The sequence below is a fragment of the Argentina silus genome (assembly GCF_951799395.1).
Source record: "Argentina silus genome assembly, chromosome: 6".
NCBI lineage: Eukaryota > Metazoa > Chordata > Actinopteri > Argentiniformes > Argentinidae > Argentina > Argentina silus.
In genome coordinates, this window is record NC_139660.1 from 16887816 (window position 1) to 16915121 (window position 27306).

Below are 27306 nucleotides of genomic sequence, written 5' to 3' on the forward strand. Positions count from 1 at the left end.
TGCCCATTCACCTGCTTCCCTCCTTCAGCAGTGCGATGGCGATGCGGACTCTTCTCCTCAGGAATATCAACACTATTATGATGACCGCCTCAATGACAGCCAGGGAAATCACTGCAAATGAACAAGTGAGACCACAGAATGGATATGCTTTTGTAGCGGAGGGGCACTAATTTGGTCCTCACAGACACTTCAGATAATAACATTTCAATGGCTTCATCAAATGTATTCAAGAAGCCATTTCTGGCAACTTCAAGAGCAGCACTGTGCCTTGTTGTCATACACACAGAAAAATGCACAAATTCCATGTGTTGAATAGATAGGGGATTGGAGTGGGTGGTTAGAACTCACTGAAGACTAGCCAGGTCTGACTCAGCTGGAGGTAAACCCTGAAGTCTGTCTGGAAACCGATATCAGAGATGGTGACATCAGTATCCGGCTTCCCTCGGAGTGTGCTGAACTCCCAGTAGCAGTGCCAGATCCCTAGGTGAGGGGAAGAGAGAGAGAGAGAGAAAGAAAGAAATAGAAACAAAAACAAAGAGAGAAATGAGGGGAAAAAAAGACGTGAGCGAGTGCAGTTACAAAGAAAATGCATTGTCTGCTGCAGTTTGCCATGACAACAAAGCTGTTAGAAGCACTATGGGAGATAGATGTGAAAAGATGTGGGCAATGACTCCCACGTGTTTCTAAATAGGTGTTCATTAAACTCAAGTGTGGGCTGGCATGTGGCGATAGATGCCTTACTGAGGCGAAAGTTGGTGTGAGGCCATTTTATTGAGGCTTAAGTACAATAGCCACTGGGTAACAGTGGAGAGGGTTGTGTATACAGTACTGTACTAACCATAGCCCACCACAGTGATGACTCCGAAGATAATGAGCCACAGTAGCACTCCGGCGGTGAACCGCAGTAGCAGGATAAAGGCCAGGCTGACCACCATGGTTATCACCAGACCTCTGGAACAACACACACACTTGCATCAGACTGACCTCAATGGTAAAAACACATGCACAAACAGATACACATTAAAAAGCACGCACACACACACACACACACACACACACACACACACACACACACACACACACACACACACACACTAGACCACTGCGATTATAATCAAAAACATTGTCAGTGTCATTACTAATTAATGCTTATGAATATTATGTAATGTCTGATAGCGAGTCTTACATTAAAATCCAGTACCAGGAACTGGCATAATCTTCAAAGATCTTAATGCCAACTTCCTTGGCATCCAGCAGACTGGTAATGCCACTGTGAGAAAGAGAGAAGAAAAAAGAAGAGATGGGGGAAGGGTGAGCGGGGGAGAGAGGGAAAGTGAGGGGAAGAAGGGAGGCATAGAATGATGGGGAGAGAAAAAAAAAGAGAATGAGCCCTGGGAGAAACATCTGAACTAAGACCTGTGTTGTGTTACCGCCACTCTCACTTGTACACACAGCACACATGGCAGGTTATAAGGGGTCTGTGCAACACTATGAAACACGGCAAACAGCAGCACGGCTTGTTGGAAGAACTCCCTTATAAATGTGTCAACATAAGTGTTATCAAAGCGCTAGGAAGCAGCAACGCTCTATAAGGCTCTAAAGCGGCAGGTTACGACTCTACCATGGGAGCAATGGTACGATGAAGACTAGAAGAATACAAATGATGGGCCTCGACTATTTGTCATTCTAGTAGGCATCTTTCTGTCCTTAATACATCCACAGGTAGCAGAGTGCTGTTCAATGTACAAGCTGGACAAAGAGCTCATGGCAAAAACCAACAGAAAGACTTTGTTCAGATATCCGCTGTACGACCCCAACACAGCACCATGCAAATATCTTGCTGTGATTCATTGTTTGTGTATCGATAAACTACCAAAACTAGAGGCATAAAGTAAATGTACTATAATTGTTCATTCAAGATGAGTTGCAGTATCTGAACCAAAGTATTCCCAAATGTTTTTGCCCACTAGATAATTAGCCACTACATGATTCTGTAGGAGTCTAGAACCAACCTTCCCCTGGTAGTGTGCAGAACGTCTCCTTGAGTTGAGAACCAATCTCTACCTGTTATATGAGGATATCTACTTTATAGGTGAGCATTCACTGTATTTGTTCAATTCATCATGCTTCTATCAAAATCCACTATGTTATGAAAAGGAGACCTTCATTCCTAGACCCCAAATGCCCTGCATTCCATAGACAAGAGGTTTCCATGGAGTTTGGCCAAACTCCTTCTATCTAAAGGAAAATAATAGATGCCTTGTTGAAGTGTTCAGGGGACAGCATAATTGGCCTGAAATGCCCCGTCCTTGGACAACTTGTTGTCAAGTACTGGGCATTCAGAGAGAAATAACTGAAAGGCCCTGATGTGCTATTGACAACTCATGTGTAAGATGGGCCCAGCCATGCCTGAGTATTCAACATCAGAGGTGACAACAGCACAATACCTGTTGAGCTTATTCAACTTGGACACTAAAATGACTGTCATTCTTACTAGCTGAGGTCAATTGAAGTAGCTGAGGTAAAACAAAGTTCACAGTCATGGCAAGATTGAGGAAATAAAAGACACCAGTCAAAACAATAAGGACACCAATAGAGCAGTCATAATATCAACGACAGCAGGCAAACGTGCTACAATGCACCAAGGCAACAGACTGCAGTCCTGGGACTCAAAGATAAATCTCTCTAGTATAGAGACTAGGAAGGACAGAGGACAACATCCCCAAGAGCACACTGCAGAAAAGCTTTTCGGAAAACAGTTTGACTGTAAGGACGTTATTTCAATAATGTCCTGTCTGGACGTCAGCTGTGGAAGCCTATTCATGTTCAGGTGATGTCTGACACTGAGGTAACTTGCTTCTTGGTTGAGCTAAAGAAGACAATCTTCATGACTAACCAAGTAATCAAATGACTGCGAGAGTAATTGGGGTAAACACTGTGCATTATTCTGATGATAATGATTCAGCTAATCATTCTGATTCTAAACATACTCTTATCCAATATAACTAAATTAAATAATTAGCCAACTTTTCGGTTGATGATTCGACAATAATCACTGAAGGAAGATATACTTTAGACAAAAGTAAGGGGGCGCCATAGCACTCAACTCAAAAAAGACCAAACCATACATGTCCAGTACATCGATACTCTTAGTGATGGCTAGAGCGAGGATGTTAGGTACAGTAGCTCACAACACAAACATTTTGTTGGAGATAATCTGTCCTCTTTCCTTTCCACAGTCACAGTTGGAGAGGAGCAGGAGCAGATTTCTCATGATGAACGTTGCACAGGTGGGAAGGTTAGTTTGCGCGCAGCTCAGGGCTACAGAGGATGACGGTTAAAGGTTGAAATAACTGTTTGAGACCTTTCCACTCCTTGCTGCATGGCGGTAACTTGGCTACAAAGGAAAAGCATTGAGCTGGTCATCATTTCCTGGTGTCAAAAGCCAAACAGGATTAGATTACTGCAAACATGTAATCTTGTGTGCCAATAATGACAGCTCATTGATTCAAAACAATCAAGACCTGTTAGGTTTGTCTGAACTGCTCCTCAATCTCGTAAATCACACAAAATACCTGGAGCAGGTTTACAAAGCAAGATGTATGTGCATGAAAATCTAGCCACCCTTTAGCTAGATGGCATATGGGCTGTATTTTCATGCAAACATGCATAGATGGCTTTCAATGTGTTTAAATGAACCACACTCTACTGGGCATGAGGGGCAGCCCAGGTGTCCTACCCTGGAATAGCTGTCCAGCTCTCTCTGGGGACAAAGGTGGGAGCCCTATGACAGATTTGTAAAGTTGGAAGCCTCAGTGAACAGATCTGTAGTAACTCCCCAGTTTTCTTTTCCTATGTATCTGTGAGCCATGACAAATTCCTATGTATGCATTTTTAATACCTACAAATGGCAAATAAAACATTAACTTTAACTAGAGTTCAAATCGTGATCCCACAACCCCTACTAGGCCTCCCACTTACACAACAACTGTAATTCAATAACAATGGCATATGGATGGAGAGGAGAGCAGGACTTACTTGGCAGCATCTCTGAGATCGATCACACTCCTCGTTTTACCTAACCCATCTTTGAAGTTCGTCTTGTTGGCAACAGTTAAAGTCCCATTCCTAGTGATGAAGTCAGGGAAGCACCGCTGAAGGACTGAAACACACACACACACACACACACACACACACACACACACACACACACACACACACACACACACACACACACACACACACACAGAGACAGTTTTTTTGACAATAGTGGTCTGTAAATCAAACAGCAATACTGACACGGAACTTGATCTGGTGATTACTTACAAGGCCTGCTTGGCACGATCATGGATGGGCAGTCCTCATCTCGTAAGACTTGTGCTACTGACTACATCAAGACAGAGAGGAAGAGTCAACAATACACAGTACGTTCACTCAGGCCAAAGCAACTACGCAGTTACGTTTTTGTGATTCATTCTATCACTTGTCAATGTGCAGTCATCATTCAGCAGGACCATGAGGACCGTGGGCGGGTGGCAGAGTTGAATAAGAACAGACACTGTCCTACGTCCTACTGTACGGACTGGTAGTAAACCCTGTCTGACGTCACTACTGGATGCCCGCGTCTCAGTGTAAACCCTCTGTACTGGGAACTGTACAGTGTGGGTGGGTGAACCAATGACTCAGCACTCACGGTGTGACCATGTGATTATGTGTTCCAACACGTCTCTCTCTCTCTCTCTCTCTCTCTCTCTCTCTCTCTCTCTCTCTCTCTCTCTCTCTCTCTCTCTCTCTCTATCTGAGGTGTCCCGCCAGCACGGTTGACGACCATGGACCAGCGTCACGGCCAGCGTCCCGTCAGCCAGCTTGCCAGAGCTGTGACTCACATCAGCAGATGCCACTTTACTTCCTCCTCTGTCTCTCACAAAGTCTCACAAATAATATTCTCATCACATTACTGGTCATTCATCGTGGCAATATACTGTATATTTGGATCTGCATTGGTACTGTGCGATATTCATTTGACCTGGCTTGTGGTTGATATGATCCCTATTGAAATATCTCTAATGAGGGACTGATGGTGCACCTGGTGTGAATCAGGCCCTGAATGTTTTTGCTTGATTTTAACACGCTGACAAAATACCCCGGTATATGGTAATCCCTTTTAGCGGACTTTCAACATGACTCAAACTTGTGTGAAATCTACAGCAAGTACCCTCTCTCTCTTTGGCCATCATTACCAGCCCAAAAGTCCTCAGACAAGAGTTATTGATCATGCCTTGTGATGCTTGTGTACAAATTTAATTTGGACAATGTTTATTAAACAAACATTTGTGGGTATAATAATGGCAAAATACTGATGGAGACGGTATTGACAGAAATAAACCAGGATAACCTTAAATACCTAATTTACCCGGTAATACCTTCTACCTGCCCAGCCCTCCTGTACCATATGGATAGACAGCCACACTAGGATTGCTGTTTATAAAATTCAGTGACTTTTGATAAGTGACGCCATTAGTGCCATTGTTCTGGGTACCTTTTTAGGATTGTCGAAGCCTGGCTTGCAGAACTGCCTGTAGTACTCCCAGTAGCTTTTGTTGTACCTGTAGTTGTATTGCATGTCTAGGTACGTGGCAAATCTGTCGGGGCACTTGGAGACACAAAGCTGGGGAGAGAACGACACATTCATCAAGCCTTAATGAGAGAGACCATCAGCCCTGCATAATCAAGCAAGGAGAGAAATGAACAGGGACATAATGGCATAATGTCGCCGGTTTAAAGTGGTCTCTCTTACCTGGGTTGTAGGGCACTGGAGGTTAATTAAAACTGCAGGACTGGCACATTGCAATATGTTGAAGTAGAATAATATGGCTTTGTTTCTGTAAAGAAAGGGAAGGAAATGAAGAAAGCACAAAGCCAATGGCAGTATTAATACAGAGTGGTTATTAATAATACTCTATGAAGTTATTTCCTTAAATGGTTCTCAAAGCAAAATGGGAAATGAAATATTAAGTTATCTTAAAATAACACAGAATATACCATATGACCATTCCCAGGCTACCGCAGGGCACAGCTTGATAGCTGGGTACGGTCTTATGCCAATATGAGACTTGATAATAGGTCCTGATACATTCTAAGAGATCCTGATACTCACGCGTCAGGGGTCCCCTGCTGTCCGCAGAACTGGCCGTGGCTGTCAGTGGGGTAGACCACCTTCCTGGGGTCGCCATGGATCCAGGCTGCAGACAGACGGCTATCTCATTAGTCTCATTTTCATCCCCTGATTGTGTCAGCTGGGATCACACTCATCTCTCTGGGCAGGACTGAATGACTGGTCTGGCTGTGTGTGTGTTTGTGGGTTTGTGTGTGTGTGTGTGTGTGTGTGTGTGTGTGTGTGTGTGTGTGTGTGTGTGTGTGTGTCTGTGTGTGTATAAGAGAGAGATAGAGAGAAAGAAAGAGAGAGAGTGTGTGTGTGTGTGTGTGTGTGTGTGTGTGTGTGTGTGTGTGTGTGTGTGTGTGTGTGTCTGTTGTCCGTCCGTCCGTGATGTGGTACAGTAGACTATTACCTAATGACATGCCCACAGCTGGAACCCCAGATTAAAGCATGTCAAATGGGATCAAATTTGGACTCCTGTTATCACAGTCAGGGAGGCCCAATATGAACACACTACAATAACAGCTGATGGTGAGCTGTTGTAAATGTAAAACGTTTGGGAGACTCAGACTATGCCTACAGTTACTTACAAAACCAAGTTAAGGGCCTTGGAAATCCCAATTTGTTCTGTTTCTACACCAATCTGTTACGGTTGAAGGTAGTCTGAAATTCAATTGACTGTGCAATCCTTTATGTACATTTGCTTGTCTTTTTCTTTTTCTGTGCCAGTATCACACATGCCTCACACAATCAAGATGATGAAACAGAAAAGTTATGCATGAGGCAGAGAACAGACAAGGAGAAAGGATGAAAAGCTCTCCACTTAATTGCAGACACGCCAGTGTCTATTTGAAGTCACCTCCATTTTCATGGCTCCTGCTCTCTTAAAGTAATTGGGCAACAGACAAGAGTTCTTCCTCTGCCCAGACTGGGACGTGACTCCACTGTCAACAGGCTTGAGAAGAGACACTGCACTTTTGAGAGATGGCGTTGTGATTTCATTTGCCTCACCCAATGTGTGTGTGTGTGTGTGTGTGTGTGTGTGTGTGTGTGTGTGTGTGTGTGTGTGTGTGTGTTTGTGTGCGTGTGTGTGTGTGTGTGTGCGTGTGTACCTGTGTGTGTACCTGCGTGTTTATGTGTGTGTATACACAGAGGGAGAGGGCAGTGTGTGTGATGTTGAGGTGTGTGTGATGTGTGAGGAGATTCACATGACCGGCATGGTTCCAGTTGGATGCACATGGGAACATGGGTTGTGTCTACATCGTCACACATAGCTGCACTTGCCTCCGCAAATGGAGGCCAGAGAAGATCCCCCCCATACTTCTGAAAACATGGTCAAAACCCCAACCCAGACATCAGATAAAAACAAGCCCAATAGAAGGTTGCGTCACACGGCTGTAACTCTACACAACAGACAGTGTCAGACTCATCCAGTATAAAGGCATTAGACTCTTGATGTTCCTAACTCCCACTCACTAACGAATGGGCCTGTCTCTGGGGAAATGCAAGTGCACATATTTCTCCCTCCCACACACTTTCCACAATCAGAGGCTCTGTTGCACACTGGAAAATGGCATCAAATAAAACACTTCACGTTGACGTGGTACTTCAACTGGTAGAACACATGGAAGCCAGGTTTCTGTTCAAATACTGTAAGATGGGTTCAGAAACATGCAGAATCCAAACACACGGTAACCTCGTCCCCAGGCTATTGGCCTGAGTGGGAGTGAATTTACTGAGTAAAGAATTTGCTATTATTCGATTTTTGTGAATCACACGGCTGCGAGGCGTAGCTCAGGATCAGAAACAACGTGTGGAAGCACTGGGGGGGAGGTGCTGTGAGAGATGACTGATGAGAGGGAAAGCCAATGGCAATGCACCGTCCGCTTTCAACGCTCTTTGTATTGGCCGAATGAAGGCCAAGTTTGACACGTAGGTCCACCAGACCTTGAGACAAAAGACTAAAGACACAGTGACATCCTGTACACTTACACTCACAGTCACAGTCACACTCAACCCAAACCTTCTTCACATTTCACTTTCCATCTGCCAACATCATGTCCTTCCTTGGAACACATAGGCCTAGATGGAACATCACCACGGGCGGTGTTGTTGTTACGAAACCAAATCGGATGATGAAAGAAGCAGCAATGTGTCAACTCACCCACGGTACCCAGAGCGATGTATCCGAGGATGACGATGACGAAGATAACACAGCACACCACGTCAGTGCAGCTCCTGGGGAGAAGGAGGGGGGGGGGGGATAGAAGGATAGGAGGATGGGAAAAGTGGTGAACGTAATGGATTAGATGAAAGGTGTATTTTTATAGCCTTGTAATTACCTAGGGTCCTGTTCTAGCCATGGCATCCCAGAAAAACAGGCTTGAGTTTGAGCTCTGAAGCTGGGTGCAGTATTTGCTACTAGAGAAGACCAGGTGACAGCTCAAGACTCAGTGCTCAGACAAGACCAAACTTTGTAATGAGATGTTGAAATCCCCAGAGGTTACAGTCTCTACAGAGCCTCCTCTGTCTGACAGTAGTTTTGAAGATTGGCTCTTCCACAGCATATCTCTGCTAGTTTAGAGGGAGAGGGGGAGCGGGGGTTGTTTCTCTCACTGCTTCTGCTGGGCTTTCTCTTCCTGTTAGATAAGAAGCCCCCCCTCCCCTCTCTCTTCCCGACTTTCTCTCAAGAGAAGCTGTCAGCCCTGCCTCTCCACGGCCCCCACTTCAAAAGCCTCACAGACTACAACACTGCTGTGTCGCGCCCTGAGACAAAGCCGAGTACAATCCAAAATACATAATACCATACAAAGCACGTACTTCTACACTACACCATAAGAAACTCCAACCAACAAGAGACCTCCCCATCCCCTCAGGCTATCACAGCCTCTCCTTTCATCCTGAGGAATAAAAGGCGCTGTGGAGTGGGGGCCTGAGTCTGCAGGCGTTACAGCATTTCTGCTTTGCGCTCCTTTGACGGGCGAATTGCCCTTGTTTTGTATGCAGTGTGGCACCACTGTGGAATCCGTGCCACACATATGCATGCAATTTTTTGAGCCTCCAAACACCACTTCATGATTAAATAGCAGATGGTCCTGAGAAGATTGAGCCACTGATGCACACTGAGAATATCAATTTCAGTGGAAGGGCTATTAACAAAGTAAACTTCTTAAATAAAGACACACACAAACACAAGTATACTGTATACACACACACACACACACACACACACACACACACACACACACACACACACACACACACACACACACACACTCACTCACACACTAATACGTTTGCTAAGCCCCCCATCTAAAACAGATTTAGGGGACATTGCAGTTTAAGCTTTGCAGTGCAAATTATCCTAGAATGTTTGCAAGCGCAGTTGCAATTAAGCACAATGTTTATGGCAGTACATCAATTAAATACTGTAGGTAATTGCAACTACGCTTGCATTTCATGATAATGAGTTTTTCTGGGATAGTGGCAGCTTGTTTAGTTAAGCATTACAGAGAATTGTGATTCCCTCCCGGCTGAGTATTAGGCTACCTGCAAGAACTCCCTTTATCTTGGCTGTGTCAAATGAGCCTATTATCACTGATCTCATCTTAATGACATGGAGTCTGGAGACATCATATGTAATCAGTCAAATGGGAGATATCTCTGTGAATGACATTCCACCCCTTCAGGCTGACCCGTAGACCATCTTTTCAGATCAGCATCCGCCTGTCAAAGACACCATTACCCAGAAACCTCTCACAGTAAATCACATTCCACAGCTCAAGAAATGAGTGATATATCCTTCTGTATTACGTGAAGATTATGGCTATCGAATGGTGACATATCTGAAGCAGGAGCCATATTTCAGAGAAAAACAAACCCAGTCAAAGGGAGCTGAGGCACAAAATGGGAGCTGAGGCTCCATCACATGCAGGTTTTTCTGTGGACAATTAATGTCTGGTGTGAGTCGGACATGCAGCACTGCAGGCAGGGCTAGTGGCGGCTCTTATATAAAACACTGTATTCAAGTGGGAGACAAGGGAGTACAATTTCATTTCATTCACAAAAAAAACAGAAAAGTAAGAGGGCTGCCAATGTTGCCATGGTGATGATGGCTGGATTTCTCTGCATCAGTTACCTCAGAGTTGAATCAGGCATCAGTAACCTCGGGCATTATGGGTGATTATTCGAAGAGATCCACAGGATGGGAAAGCCAAAGCTGACCTTCTCTCACCTCAGCCCTGAGTTGATGTGTGTTCTGTCTTATAACCAACACCCAGAGGGGTCAAACAGGACTGACTGCCTCATTAAGGCAGAGTCAAAGATAGCACCCCAGAGCTTAATACAGATTCGCCTGCCAGTCATTCAGAGGTGAACGTTGAAAGAAAACAGCCGACAGAAAGGAAAAAAAATAAAAAAACCCGACTCATTCTCTTATCTTGGAGAAGCAAACCCAGCCTGACTGCTAAAACTGGTTTGAGTCCAAACCTTTTCTGATTCTGAACCTGGCCAAACTCCAAAACCTTAGATCTCCTCAGATCTCACTCCACATTTGAATCAAAGCCATGGCTGTAACAAGCTCCTTTCCCCTGCTGTGTGTGTGTGTTGCTTTGAGTACTCTAAGTGCTGCAAGCGAGGTGCTGAGAGCTATGTGAAGCTGTGTGTCAGAGCGTTATATTTGTAGGGCTGACTGGGGGAGCCATGGTGGTGCTGACGAACGTGCCACTGAATAGCGTGGGTGCCATTCTGGTGTGTCACTGACAGCCTGTCTCCTTCACATAATGAGTGTTAACAGGAAGACGGTTCAGAGAGAGGCAGAGATAATGGATTTACACACAAAGGAAAGTTTCTCACGGTCTGGGGGGGGAGCCAACAGGGATTTCAGTTTGATGCGGCAGCTTTTTAACTTACCTGGACATGTGTATGTGTATGTGTATGTGTATGTGTATGTGTATGTGTATGTGTATGTGTATCTGTATGTGCATGTGCATGTGCATGTGCATGTGCATGTGCATGTGCATGTGCATGTGTATGTGTATGTGTGTGCGGCAGGTTTGTGATATATACAATTGTGTCCTCTGTGGCTCAGTTGGTAGAGCATGCCACTAACAATGGTTCGATTCCTGTTGGGACCATATATACTGAAAAATGTTTCCACTCACTGCAATGTAAGTCGCTTTGGATAAAAGTGTCAGCTAAATGGCATATTAGTTATTATTAGGACAGGCTCCATTAGTTAGACAGCTACTGTTGGTGTCCATTTCCCTTCTCCTCTGAGGACTGTTCGATATCGCAGATATGGTCTTCATTTAGGTGGTGAGCCTGAGCTCCGATTGGAGAGTGACTTCTCATCTCCCAGTTCTCATTTAAAAAGCATCTGAGCCTCAGAAACCTCAAAGTGGCTCCATTGAGTCCACACAGCTGTAGGAGTGAAATGGGCTGGAGGGGCTGGGCTAAAGAGGCTCTGGAGGACTGAAACATGCCCTTCCTAGATAGATAGATAGATAGATAGATAGATAGGTAATGGTCCCCGAGGGGAAATTAGCAGCTCACATCACAAACAACATATCCTGCCTTGTACGGTAGCAGCCTGTGAAACTAGCCAATAACATAGACTGTACTGTATAGCCATGCAGTAGAGATAAGACACAGTATTACCTCAAAATGAGTGAACCACAAAATAAGGTAAGGCATACTGTACTATGGCAATAGTAGGGTCGTTTGCTTTATTACAGTTGTTTATTTTATTACATGTTTTATTACATGTCTATATTGTCTATTACATGACATTGTCTAATTTACAGACCCAATAAAACCAAACCAATAAGGTCTGTATTATATAAGGCCCAGGTAGGGGAAGGGCAAGAATCAGATGGCAAGGAATCTGTCAGGTTGAATGTGAATAGGTGGAGAGGAGAGAGACGACATTACTATTCATTGGCTCCCTCCCTCCCTCCCTCCCTCCCTCCCTCCCTCCCTCCCTCCCTCCATGAGATATCTGGGCACTGCTGTGTAACTGCTGTGTTAGTGCTGTTCAGAGGGCACTCTGGCTGGTTAATAATGTGTGTCATTGGGCTAACTCCAGCCACCCGTGTGACTAATGGCCATTGATCTGTGTGATGTAGTGAAGAGAGCTGCCAGCACTCAGCCTCACTCTCCATCAACACTCCCTGACAAATGATCAATCTATCCACGCCACAGCAGAGAGAGACGGGCAAAAAAAGCTTATACAATACGTGACATCAATATCATTCCAGGATATGGAGGGAAATTAAATCAAGGACTCAGGCTTAGTCCGGGTTGGTTTAAAATGCATTTAAAGTTATGAAATGATTACATTCTCGGGTGTGGAGAGTATGGATCTTAACTGTTGTAAACAATATAACCCAGATGAATAAGCAGTCAGATGTCTGCCTCCTTGTGGACATGCTCCTCATACATATTCAAGTACTACGCAAAACATATTTCCAACAGCCAAAAGTACACATGAGGGAAGTTGGGGGGAGGAGTCTGGATACAGTACCTGTTATGGATGGGTCCTCTGAAGCTCGGGTCAAACTTGCGTGGCTCACCTGGAAAAGAGAGGCAGATGATTGCATGGTTACATAAGAGAAACCAAGAGATTGACTTTTGGACATGAAATACATCTGCTTCACACTAGCACAGAGATACTGGAAATAAAAATCCATAGTTAATCTCTTGATGATCAGAATACGCCCAGTGCAGAGTTCAAACTGCCCTTAAGCAGCATAATGTTTACAGTGATCAATGAGAGACATAACATTGTATCTGGTCCTGCAATAAACATAACATCCCACTGCCCAGCCAGGACACACAATAACTAGGTCATTTCACAGCGTCTCTCAACTTGTCAGTGCCAGGAGCTTACATGCCAAGCTTGCCAAGCTACTATAGATAACAGGAAAACAATGTTTGAAAAAGAGCATTCAGGGAGTCATAAATCAAGAGACCTTATCTTATCTGGGTCACACAGCAAAGGAATCCCCACTTGACCCTGTAAATGCTACAATGTTGCAAGAACCCTCCATATTCCCAGAAGATACCGACCCTATCTTCTGGTTGTGTGTGTGTGTGTGTGTGTGTGTGTGTGTGTGTGTGTGTGTGTGTGTGTGTGTGTGTGTGTGTGTGTGTGTGTGTGCGCGCTCAGAGCGCAAGTGTGTGTGTGTGTGTGTGTGTGTGTGTGTGTGTGTGTGTTGGGGGGGGGGGGGAGTGGAAGTAAGAACTGTTCCTGAGAGCACATTAATCATCGCACAGAGTGTAATTTCTCAGAGCAGCTGGGGCAGACACAGGGGCAGCATGAGTGGGCCTATCTCCCATCTGCCTGTCTCTAAGGCTGGTTCTGCTCTGGGAGATACAGCCCACTTGGCAGGCTCAGAGTGAAAACATGGAGGATGAGGACACTGTACTCCGCACTTGGCCTTCTCCCACAGGCTCTTATGAATCAGTGTGTGTCATTGGCTGAGGTGGAGCTAGAGTGAGAGGCATGGCACTGCTGTGATGTCCATGAACATGGCTCTGTGATTTGAATCAATTCCGTTGTAAATAATTGTCTCAGTGCCCCAATATTCAGTAATGGTCTCAGATTCGGATTGCGAATTAGTTCTAAAGTGTCCATCGACCCCATGGGAATTGAATACACAACGCTGGCTCCAACCTACTGAGCGAAGTGCCCTTGTGTTCAACATATTAATTGTAAGTACAGTATTGTTTGGTTATCCTCTAAAAAGTTCTGCAATGTCGTTGTATTGTGGTTATATATTAATATATAAAGAGAGAGTGGACATTTTCTAGGTTGAATGTCAGAATCTCTCAGCCAAGGACACAGTAACACTGCACCAGGTGCAGAAGGCAGAGGGAGAGAGCCCCGGCCTTGAAGCTCAGGTAAGGAGAGAGCACACGCTCTGAGAGGGAATGGAGGTTTTATTCACTCCTTTCCACATTTACTTCATTGAGGCAAACACCTATATGTTTGAGACATGGACGTGCATTTATGATAATGAACTATCAATGATATAACTGCCTTTCACTGCTGTGTGGCTGTAGCCTTCCATGTTGTCCAGGTCATAAAGGTCATAATGACAACAATGTTATTTTATGATGACAACAGCAGTCGGGTAATAGCTCTGTCCTTAAATACCATCTTAATCACCTGAGCATCTGGAAGCCACCGACAGATGTTAGCTCTCCTTACGTGCCTGAAATGAGTGTCAGGATGGGACTACTTTATCAAAGTCCAAAGCCAATCAAAATCAAGTTACCGGGGAAGAAATAGTGTATGGCAAAGAGGATTCAGGCACACTTCTTCTAACCTTTGGCTTAACGACCGAAATTGAGAGCATGCCTGGTGCAGTAAGGGATGGGTTGAATCTGTGTCAGCAGTTGCGCATAATGTACTAATAGAAATCTGCTACCCGTTGATGCATCATTAGTTGCCTTAAGTTGCTTTATATCCCAGTGGATGTTTCTACAAACCTGCGGCCGGCAGGTTGCTTCACATTAACTCATATCAGAGAGCTAATTAGAGCCTCAGCTGCCTGGAGTGAGCTGGGTTTCTGTTGGACTGGGATACATGCAGGCAGAATATAAATGGACAAAAAAAATCCTTCTTGTGTATTTGCGCGTGAATATTTTAAAGCACTCCCTGATTCCTTGAGAAAGCAATTTGGTCCATATGGAGGCAGATGAATCACGCAGAGATGAATGGAAGGCAATGGTGAGAGGACAGACTGAGCAGCAGCGAGGGGCAGCAGGAGGACGCTGTACGGGGAGCCCTCAGAGAGACCTCAGAGATCTCTAAGTCTGGGTGGAGCTTGAGAGGCCTGCCAACATGTTCAACAGAAGAACCAAGAGGGATCCTGGTCCCTGGGCCAACAGGAAGGGTGTGAGTGCCGTCACCAGCTTGTTGTTGAGAGCACAGAACAGTGGTGGTGGGGAAGGGGGGTGGGAGTTGTCGATATACTGTACTGTACTGTTGGTTGCTGGCAGGACACGTTAATTAAAAAGGGCAGTTTTAACCACAGCGCATGAATATTTTAGGGCATGTACAATAGTGCATACTGGCAAGTATCCAACTAGATTCTCACCTCAAATGTACTGTAAGCTGAACCAGGATTTGATTATCAGGCAAAATCTGCGATGTAATTGCTTGGCTTTATTACTGTACTTGCTCACTACCGCAGCAGCCTGCCTATTCCTCCTCCCAGAAGGCTTAAAATGTCCTTTAACTCTTCCTCACAAAACAGATTTCCGTTCAATGCCAGGGCCCCAGCAGGGGGTCTGACATTCATCAGTAGCGCTGGGGCCCACCAGCTGGCCTGGCATGAGTTGATGACTGTTTAGACTTCACTGCAGAGAGCCAGAGCGGTGAGAGGAGTGGGTGTGTACTGGGGTCAGGCTGGACCACAACATTTGGAAAATGCCTGCGAGGCATAATGTGGCAGTTGACGTCACCCTGTTAGCTCTGCTGCCTGATAGGCTCCTCTCCCGTCTGTGTGCTACTGTAGCACATCTCACTTTGAGGCGATAATGTACTGTCGGCCTAAGACGATAATGTACTGTCGGCCTAAGACGAGAGGGAAGTGTTGAGGGTGTGAGTTGAGTGCATAAACAGATATGATGAGCAAACATGTTTAATGTGTGTATTTAGGATGCAATTAGTTAAGAGATTACCAATGTGTTATGCAACAGCGCGTTAATACAATGTTGTTACTTGTGTAATTACAGAGTTACTTCACAGGTATGGGGGCAACTTAATGCAAAGTGTGACCAGATGGCTTTAGCTAAATGGATGCACAATAGTTGAATCATTCCTAATATGTAAGTGTGATATGTGCTGCAGTGAAGAGTTATAATAGCCATTGTTTAACCCAGCAAATACAGTAACAATACAATACAACAATACATGGCCAAGCAAATCCCACATGTCCAGCATTTGCCATTTATGGGGGAGAAAAACAATAGGGGTTTAATCAGCTATGGCATTAAACTCTTGTAATCATAACTCCCCTGAGGCCGGACTGGGTATGGAATTACACATCAGGTTCAGAGGGCTTTGCCAGTAATCCTCTCTCTTCAATCCCATTTACATCCACTGTCTGCCATAGCAACAGTACTATGGGTTGATCTACTACAGCAAGCAAATTCGCAGCGTTAACAGATCGATGGTGGTCAAATTAGCTTTTCACTCCAGAGATTCCAATCAATAAATGGTTAACAATCAATGTCCTCTCAAGATACCAAGAGGACTGCCTCAGCTTAAAGATCTTCAATTCAGTCAGGCAGTTTCAAAAACTCACGATTGAGTGGTGGGGAACTACTTCACAACGCCTGTGCTGGAAGAGTGCCAAATGTAACAGCCCAGCATAGAGTGATAAAGCTCAGCACTTCAGGGGAAAGTCGCTTTGAAAGGTGTTTTTCAACGGGTTGTATTTCACATTTTTTTGGGGAAGAAAAATTGTGCAGTTATCTCTCCTGTATTGTAACGGCAACCCGCCTGATAGAGATGGCTGTAATAGTGGATACTTCTCCTCAGGAGTTATGAGGACATTTACTGCCCCAAACTGATTCACCTCTATCTGGCTCATTCTGGGCCATTCATCAATTCATAGGTACAGACAGTCGATTCTTGGTCCGCCTCCACATGAGAGCAGCATATAGGAGGTAAAGCAGAGGCTCCGAGAGCCTAAATGTGTTGCTAACAAAAGCTGTACTAGGCAAGGTTCCTTTCAGAGCCCTAGGGTACTGGGCTGTGTCATTATCATTGTGAGGACTGGATGTCCTTGCTAGAGGGCTGTGATGGGGCTGAAGGGGCTTGGTACAGGGATGGAGAGGAGAGGAGGCCCCCCTGCCATGATACAGGATGAATAAAGAGCACAAGGGCAGTACAGTCCGAGGTTGAATACCTCCTTATGGCGATAGGCTATGTTGGGAACATTTTCCCTTTCCCCTCCTCTCTCTCTCTCTCTCTCTCTCTCTCTCTCTCTCTCTCTCTCTCTCTCCACTCCTCCGCCTTTCCCAACTTCTCTCCATAAACACATCCCGTACACAGACCCAGTAACACAGGCAGACACAGGCGCCAGTGTCCTCAGACTGCACTATGTTAACACAAGCCTCTTTCATACCAAGGCCAGGCTAACGGCTCGAAGACTGCAGGTGCAGCGCCTGGGTTGGGTCTGAGACCCTGTTTGGTTGAGGTTTGTCACTCTGCCGATTCACAAACACATTTAGACTGTGAGGGAATGAGAGGGGGGATCAAGTGCTCGTCACCTTTGTATCTGCACCCCCATTAGCATTTAGGCTACGCATTTGACATGGTCTTATCTTAAACATTATGCATTTCACGACTTTGGAATGCAACGTCTGCATACAGTACCTTAGGGAGCTGTGTATTTTCATTCATATTTTATGAATGATTGTCTTCTGCAGATGCACAGAGAAAATCAGCTGCGGTAGCATTTATTTGAGGGTCGTCTAAGTTTCTCTGGTCTATATTCTGGTCTAAGATTTCTGTCTATTCTCTCATACAGTTACTTCTCATCACAACCTGGCTTAGTGGACGGTAACCATGGAGATGAAAGCTATTGAGGCCCTGATAGTACGAGTGTCTGAAAGAGGGTCAAGAGTGCGGGTCTTTAGGACAGAACTCTACAGCTGAAGCTTCAGTACTGAGTCAGATGGCAGTAAACCCTGCCACACACACACAACACACACACAGGCAGTGAATGTGGCCTTAAAACCTCTCTGAACCTTACACCCACTGGGTGCAGAATACTGATCAGACTACCCACTCTCCCTGCCTGGTCCAAACCAGAGAGGGAATTAGGAATCCATCTCACAAGAAATCAAAGCAGTTGAAAAGCTCCAGATGACTGAATTATTTCAGTCAATTATGGATGTGAACAAACACACACACACACACACACACACACACACACACACACACACACACACATGCACACGCACACACACACACACACACACACATTCTCTTTCAACAACCCCCCCCCACCCCAAACTCTCTCTCTGTCTCTCTGATTATCCCTTTCTTTTTTCTCTCTCTCACTCCCTCAACAAGGCCACAACTCGATAACTTCAAAATCCAGTACAGACTTAAATCACAAACTCCAGATTTAAAACGTTGCGCCTTACTCAGAGTGCCCCAGAAGATCCTCTGCCATTAACACACAGTCTAGGTGTTTCTGGCATGTCTGCCGTCGACTCTCCCTGAGTGCACATGAACAGTAAACCTATTTAAAGGCCATGTTTCCAGCGTGGTGAAGACATGGTGCTGACATCCACACTGTAGGGGACAGGCAGGGTACGGGGTGGGCTCTCCCAGGGGAGGTTTGGAGGGGTAGGGGTTAGCATTTCAGAGTGTCAGAGTCTGACAGCCAGTCTGCTGCAGGCAGAGAGGCAGAGAGGGGCAGTCTTGGGGGAACGTGACCTTGGACACTACTGTGAAATAGCAGGGTATGATAGCCGGGAAATGCAGGCCCCCCAAGACATGTCAGTGAGAGCCCCGCGTTCCTGTGAAACAAGCCTCTTGTGGTGGATCAGTGACAGGCTCAACTGGCTTTGGTTTGGATTTATTGGGATTTATAGACAGAGCTGAGGGAAGGATGCCTGTTTATTGTCTCTAGTAACCTGCAGTGTCTTTTCTAATGTGCAGAACAAGTGACTCAGCTTACAGTAAATGCTTGACACACGCATGCACGCACGCACGCGCGCGCGCGCACACACACACACACACACACACACACACACACACACACACACACACACACACACACACACACACACACACACTGTTATTCCTGGCCAGGTAATGTATTTTAGAGTTCATCTTCTCCCTAATACAGTGGTGCTTCAATGTCAGGCAGAGCTCTCTAATGTCACTCTGTTGCCAATTTGATGGAGGTTGCAGTGGGTGTTAGAGGACCCAGAGCAATCAGAGTTAGTTAACTTCATTGATTAAGTGACAGTACAATTTGTTTTTGGGCCTTGAGGGAAGGCCAGCCTCCTAATGTGGTCAATGTTAATAATGCCCTGCTGCTCTATCCTCAGGGCTGGGGATTCGCATAAGCTCTGCTTCTCTCCACACTTTTAATTCAGATCAGTTTCGAGGCTTTGGTGCAACTCAGCACATCCCAGAGGTGTTACGCAAGGCCCTCACCTCCGCAGGCCTGCTTGTGCAGTGTGCATAATGCTGCAGCAGCGCGCTGTGGGTCCTTTCATCTTCGGATAATGATCCATCTGGTTTTATATATACCTTCATCATTCAGCACAGTATGCTCATCCCAAGTCAAAGTGCCAGCGTCAAAGAGACTCAAATAAACATAGACCCACAGCTTGTTTTCCTACACGTGCTGAATGTAACTCCCTCCCTCACTCATTTCGCCAGAGTGTGTCTCTGGGTTGTGTTTAATAAATCATTGCCACTGTCAGTTAGCTTCCCGGTCAAACACAGACTGTATTGTCTCTGTGTTGTCGCCTGACACAATGATACATGCATGTAGCCAATAATAAGAGCTCCCTCTGTCCAATTTGCACAAGGTCAAACAAATACAGGCCCATGTTTGACTCAGCATGAAGAGAGACTGTGGAAGTATTTACTCTGACTCAGTCTGTCATTAGTGTGAATACCTATTCCTATAACCTGAGTCAAACAACTGGGCAACGTGGTATCTGGCACTGTTAAGGCCTAAAAAGCACCATGACATTTCACAGCAGTAAAACATAACCTCATTAAAACTAATGAGTATGAACCAGGGGAGGCTGGTGGAGGCAGAAATCGGAGGACAGGCTCATTGTAATGCATGGAATGGAATGAGGAATGGTATCAAACACACGCCCATCCATGCATTACAATGAGGCAATCCTCTGATTTCTGCCTCCACCAGACTCCCCTGGAGAGTAAGTGAAAGTGTGTAGGAGTACCACATAGCTCACATCAGTCTTCATCTTTAAGGAGTAGTTGCACAGGACTGAGGCACTTAAAAAGCCCATTATGTCACCTATTCCTGTGTGAAAAGATGAGCCATTTCGACCTCCCCTGACTGCAATTTGACAAGCAGGAGCTGTGAGAAGAGTCTTTGATTCTAAACCAAAGCCTTCTTAGCTCTCTGGTGGCCTCTGCATTGCCTGTGTGTTAAAATGCAATACTAAGAAAAGCCGACCATGTGGGAAATTTGTTAATTAACAGTGTGCCAAGCTCAACACTTTCTACTCTATCTAAATTGTCACTTACGAAACATGTCACAGAGTGATTATTAAGTACTTTTTGACTTTTATGACTGATTGAACATTGCATAGTATACTGTCTAAGAAGCATTAGTAGTCTCTGTGTGTGTGTGTGTGTGTGTGTGTGTGTGTGTGTGTGTGTGTGTGTGTGTGTGTGTGTGTGTGTGTGTGTGTGTGTGTGTGTGTGCAGTGTATTTAATAGTTTTATTATCACCCATTTCCACTTGCTGTGGAGGTTGGAGAGGACGAAGGAGATTTTGCCCCTTCCATCTTTGCCTGACAGCCCTGAGTTGCCTGAGAAAGGCCATTTGGACAGGCTAGCTGACTGAGCAACAGCACCAGAGAGAGAGGCCATTTGGACAGAGCAGCTGACCTGAACATGGAGAGTCAGCATAACTCCATCCCATGCTCCACTGGCTAAGTCTCCAACTGATCCTGCATTTAAAGACACAGGGCCTTGGGTTCAGTTCAGATGGAGGAACTTGCATCAGTGTGCCCAAATGTGCAGTATTATTTATATTAACACAGAATTACCAGTGGACAATGACTAAAGTCAAACTCCCAGGACATGTTTCAGTTCATCTGTACCATGAACATAATACATGATTCATCAAACTCTGTACATTCATCAAAAGCTGTACAGCATCATCTCCAACTCTGCTTCATCACAATGTCATCTTAAGGAGTAGGTTGTATATCCTGAGTGAGGGGGGTTAAGAGTCTCTGGAGATAGGAGAGAAAGAGAGAGTTGAGTTCCCGCAGTGAATCCCAAACTCCGGCTGACAAGCTACAAGCATATGATTGGCAGGGACCTGGAGACATGGGAATTGAGTGACAGTCAGGGTCAGTGTGTAGGGAGATTGATGAAAGACAATGCAGCTGTCCCATAAAGCAACATACTGACTACTGACCATGTCCCTCAATGACAAATAGCTACAGTACAGTACTGTACCACTCAATGACAGTTGAGGCTCAGACTGAATAGTAAACGAGATAAATACAAAGACAAGCTTGGACAGGGCTAGCTGACACACTACATATGTGACTAATTCAGCAACAATATGGACTGTTTGACCCTCATTATAATGATTGATCATAATAGGGGTCAAAGCCATCCAATGATCATGAAAATGACACAGAAGATGTAATAACAACAGAATAGGCAAGAGCTGACATATGTACTGGAGTGCTGGAGTTGGCATATGCCTACTGCTGCATGTAATAGGTCTATTGTTCTTTTGTTTCACTTAATCTGAATGAAATACTCTCTGTTATAACTGCTTATGAGACCTTTTAACGCCTTATAACACTGTTATAATGCGGTCTCAGTGGCATCTGGCTCAACAACAGGATTATATCATGTTCGTAACATAACAAAGAGGAAAACGTAATGGACAGAAACGACAGTCTGCCCTGTGATAATATCCATATGCCCAACAGTCATTTAGGGACAATCATTCCTTTGTCTTTGACATTGGACAGCGGACATTGTTTTCCTTGTCTTTTCAGGTGGAATTGACTATTTTAGCTTACCAAAACAAATACATTTGATACCGTCATCTATTGTTCACCCTGAGAAAACATACCCTCATGAGCTGCATTGTAAACAATCTCAGCCTTGATAGCGCTACAAACAATGGTTTGTAGCCAGTGGCTTCACTTTGATTTGATTACAGTGTAACCATACATAATGTCATACATACAAAATACATCGGGAGCATTTAAATTTGATAATGACCTGACTAAATATGCTGTATTTCGATACCCCTCATTCATAGGCTAATCCACTTTGTCCAGCTTTGTCAGAAAGTAACGGTTTCCAAGAAATAACGCTGTCATACGGTTACAATGTATCCTGCGTCGATGATAGTTACGGGTACATTCTAAATCAGTGCTATTAAGTCAAAATACCATTCGCTGCATACCGCTGTAGCCTACCCCTTTGTTATATCGTCTTGAAGAAAGAACTTACGACAATAAAGGACGGCGAATGTGGCGACTCACCATAGTACGAAGGGGGAATGTCCGTCTTCCTAGCCATTGCACCTCAGACAGGAGATTCTGCACCGTCTTTGTTTTTGAGATTGCATATGAGGCTTGAGATGCGAACAGCGTTTTGATGGCCCAATGTACGTAAATACTGTACCTCGAGCCCTTGGCTTGGAGCTGTCTTGGCCACGCAGCTGAGCGTCAGCCGTGTTTACAGCACGAGAGAGCGTCATCAAATGTGTGAGAAAAAGCACTCTTAAAGGGGACGCACACTGACACCTTGGCACAAATGGTAATGATATTCACATGTACTTCACCTCACATTGTACAAGTGTGTTTAACCCACTGGCCCCTCTAAATTCTTGCTTTGTTTTACACAATGAAGTTGAAGTAAACCTCCATTGTGAGTTCATTAGTACATGTTGCAAATATGACATAGGCTACAGTGCATTAGTTGTGTTTGTAATTACAATGCAATTACCATGTATATAGATGGCTTAATTGACATTTTATGTTGTCTCCTATATATCATATGAAAAGCAGGTTAGTATTAAATGGCATTTACAGCATTTATCAACAGTTGCAATTAACACATGACACACTTTAGCTTTCCTTCAATCACTTATCACTTCCTCATAGTGCGGCATCCCTTGATACATGAACCCTTCATGGGGGAACACTGTCCTCTGCAGGGCTTCTTGGGATGGTACAGCTACCTCATGTCTCTCTGTCCTGGACAGAGTTTTCATTCATGGATGTCAGTGTATTGTAACCTAAACCAAAATGGGAAAAGCACACACACACACACACACACACACACACACACACACACACACACACACACACACACACACACACACACACACACACACACACCAAAGACCTACAGTGAATAGTGTGACCAGGAAGTGGCAGCAGAGGCTAGAGTTCTGGAATCCCAGTGATGTCTAAAGCCTACTTGAAAATTAGCTAAGAGGAATAAGTATGTGTCAATTCCATCATAATGATCATAATCATTGTTTAAAGGGGCAATCGGTAATTCAAACAACAACAAAGCGGGCTCACGAGAAATATAACCACTCTCAAGGACCCAGAAGCAGAGATGAGGCAAAATGAGGAAATTATGGTATAGATCAAAATAGGTACAGTACGGTACAAAGGAAAACGTAAGTCCTTGACTAGGGATCAAACTTAGGAGACAAGACACACAGCAAACAATTCAAGCTTCTGCAAGCTTATATTGTGGGTTCTGATGGGGTAAGACAGTTGAACTCAGCTCATGAGGCATTTCTAAGTTATATTATTCAAGAATCAGTGGTTAAATATTCTTAATTTAAAAGTAAAAAAAATATAAGTACCAATTGCAGATTGCTCCTTTAAATGACTTAAATAATTTCCAATAATGGCTTAATAAACCCCAGAGGCTGGTGAGATTTCAGATTTTGTGCAGTCGATGTACTTGACATCAACAATGCTGTTGTCGATGAAAACCATTTAGAGATCTCAAATTGCCGAAGGGCAATCATTAAAAAGGGATTGACTTCCCTCAGGCAGATCATATGGTGATTTACTGCACTGAAACTACGAAGCTTACTGTGTGGAGCAAAGGCGAAAGGGGAGTTGGATGTCTCAGATTCTGCAGTATATTTGACAGTCAATCTTGCATAGTTCTGTAGCTATTAGTATTATGTTAGTTAGTATTATGATATTTCAGTGGTTAATTTACCACCAATTACATCAAGTCTACCATAACCCTTACTGATGCCTCCAATGTGCTAAGCTGCAGTAGACCTAACTCTGTACATTGTTTATCTGTCTTATTCATATATTTAACATGATGTATTACATATAGTGTGTTTTGCCATACAATTTAATCAGAAGATATAAGAGTTGCATTAGCCAGATGGAAACAGCCTGATTAACAAGAATCACTCAATTTCCCAGAGTGACACTTTGCCAATAGCTGTCAGCCCATTTGATCCATATCCAATAAAAATGAAGGACAAGCAATAGCTTGTTATTTATATAATCGAGATGCAGAACATGACACACTGATGTGGCTGGGTATTGGTGTTCTCTTCCTTCTCAGGGTCCAAAGAGGAGTATTCTCTCTACCTATAATGTTCGCTGAAACAATTGGTGAAACAATTTCACCCCGATGCAGTTTCCCATTTGCAATTTTAGAAGTGAAGTGAGTTAACAATCAGAGGCAGGAGGACAGAGTCACGCGACACTATCTCTGTTGTTTCTGCTCAGTGGATAATAAGGAGCTATAGTTGCAATCGACCCCATTGACTTCCTATAATTGAAACCTAACAAGTCCCACAACGACAGAGGGATGTGATTTAATAGCATTTGTTAGGCATTGCCAGCACCCCTGCAACAATTTTTTTTTTTAAATGAGCAAAGCACATTGTGAGATAATTTTATTAACAAAACAATCCTGGGAGAATGTTTTAAAAGACAGTGTCCATCCGAGAAAAGTCATTTGCATCGATAATTTCCAAGGAAGACTTCCATGGAATAAGTTACTATTGAGCTGACATGAGGCAGATTTCCTCAAAGGTTAAGAGTATGCACTATTCATCTCCAGCGTGAAGCTGTGTACTGTATGAATTGGACAATGAGCTATAGAGAAAGAGAAAGCTAGCTCAGGTATATCTTCCCCAAGGTACCTACTGGGGGAGTCTCTTGTTAAGGGTTTTAGACGTATTCAGGAGCAGCTCTCCGACCCAGGAGGAAACAGAGTTAAATCTCCTGCCCAGCATCTGTCTAGAATACATTAACATTCAGCTGCTTTATCCATTGCACTGCTTCCTCCCTCAGCCTTTATAGTTTGTGTTGTTGTCATCTGCACATTGCCTTTCTCCCTGTATGTAGGTGTAATCTGGTTCCTAAATTCTGGTGTGTATCCATATCAAGTAAAAATATGATTTTCACTGAACACACAGGCACTGCGGTGACACTGACACATGCTGTAAAGTTACAAGTCATCATCTGGAGCTGCCATCTGAAAAGTTGAAACAACTCACATTGGATAAGTTTGGCCAAAAGTAATTAAATACGTCGATCAGTAGCCACAACGTGATTGCTCATTGTCATATAGATGACACTTCACACACTGGACAAAGGAGTGTCTGAGAGAAAAAAAGTAATTGGATTACCAAACAGATGCATGAGAAGCTGCCTATTTCTCTTCTGTATTGTGTCTGGCACAGCATAGCCAGCCAGCCGTCTGTCATTTCACAAAAAAGGAGTCTAGTTAATTAAAAATAGGTTTTGTTCCACCGACAGCATTTGCTTCCTTTCTGTCATTGAGGTCCCCAAAGCTCCGTTCTGAAATCCACAATACCTTAGGGAACTATCTAATTAAGGATGCCGCCCGTGGAAAACACTTGGGAATAGCAATCTAATCCATCCAAGCAAAGTCACTACAATAACAAAATGATCTCCTTGTATTTTGTATACGGCACTCTCCTCAACAGTGCAGACAAGCCAATGACCTGTCCCGCGTCAAATATCATGTAAATAGTTTGCTATCGTTGGCGATCAAAAACTCTTCGGTGTATTTTGTTAGGGATGTTGGTCGAAGAATCATCTATATGCAAAATTATGTTTTCATGCTGTGAAAACAAACATGGTTAGAGAGAGAGAGAGAGAGAGAGAGAGAGAGAGAAAGAGAGAGAGAGAGAAAGAGAGAGAGAGAGAGAGAGAGAGAGAGAGAGAGAGCTTTTTCATCTTCTACTTCACAGCGTAAACAGCACTCTAGCCCTGTGACCCCATCAGGGAAATGTGAGCAGAATGCCCAATGGACAGACAGCGCTAGGTATGGAACCCATTTTAGATCAATACGCCCAAAGCATGATTTTGTCCTCCTGATTTCCCCGCATGATGCATGTTTATGTGGCCTTGGAAGACCTTCAAACCGGCAAACTGAAAATATCCCTACTACTTTTATAGAGCTAAAAATCCTCTCTATTCAAGTTATAGTCTTTTAGACAACACTGACATGACATTGTCCTTCCTTGTGGCTGCCTGTTTGTTAGGTATGACCACATTTTCTCACATAAAAGCCTGGACTAGCTATAGTGCAGTAGGCCTATTTGTCACCCTTTTCCTGGCACTGCTCCAGCTCTTCTGTTACCCTCTGTTAACCTCTCCTATTTGACAAATTATTTACAACATCCAGAAGGCCCACCCCTCACCCTCTACCATCAGTCACAAGGTAATAAATGCAGTGATAAATTCATTTGAATTATGCATATATCATTGTATGATATCTGATATATAACAACACTAAATGTCCTGTAAGATTAAAAGAACATAGTAGACATAAAAGATGAATGACTGCATCTGATTATGATTAATTATCCTAATCCCATGCCAATTATCTTAATTAGTGCAATGATGAAAATCTGGGCCAGAATAATAGAAGAGAATTGACCTGAATATTCCACACACTGCTCCATTACCGTACATCTCAAGTATACCTGCCCTGAATTTGCATATGGCAAAAGGCTGACTGAATGTATTGTGAAAAAAAAAAAAGAACTTCGTCTGCCACTGCCACATACAGTAACTAACTTCTAAAGTAAGAATCATCATACTATGATAATGACACTGGAAGATCAAAGCTGAATTCAAAACTGAATAGGGTGACGATAAACTCAGAGGGCGGCTAAAAAAAGACTGATTCCCATTTCCCAGCAGCTCCAGACTAGATTACAGCTTCCAGCAAATCTGCTCTCCCGTGAGGAGCTCTGGTGCTCTGGTGCTCTGGTTGCCATTTTTAGATGAAGAGATGGTATCTCTCCACATGGGGCTCCCAATGTCTGTTGTTGTGTGATGCATGGGCAACTTGAGGTACATGTAAACTCTGTAATGTATGTAGCAGCCTACCT

The 27306-nt window shown here is 44.1% G+C and overlaps 1 protein-coding gene across 2 annotated transcripts in view; it reads right to left on the reverse strand.

Moving 5' to 3' along the window:
* The window catches only part of slc44a5b (solute carrier family 44 member 5b), a gene marked incomplete at both ends in the record, with an annotated part of 28385 nt that extends 5928 nt beyond the window's left edge, over positions 1-22457 (reverse strand). For both annotated transcript variants that reach the window (XM_083671174.1, XM_083671175.1), the window contains 12 exons: positions 12-111; positions 349-480; positions 839-951; positions 1187-1270; positions 4039-4162; positions 4327-4387; positions 5540-5668; positions 5798-5882; positions 6158-6242; positions 8322-8395; positions 12681-12729; positions 22421-22457. In XM_083671174.1, the coding sequence (XP_083527300.1) occupies positions 12-111; positions 349-480; positions 839-951; positions 1187-1270; positions 4039-4162; positions 4327-4387; positions 5540-5668; positions 5798-5882; positions 6158-6242; positions 8322-8395; positions 12681-12729; positions 22421-22457 (1073 nt within the window). The remainder of the gene's footprint in view (positions 1-11; positions 112-348; positions 481-838; positions 952-1186; positions 1271-4038; positions 4163-4326; positions 4388-5539; positions 5669-5797; positions 5883-6157; positions 6243-8321; positions 8396-12680; positions 12730-22420) is intronic.
* Positions 22458-27306: the final 4849 nt, after the last annotated feature.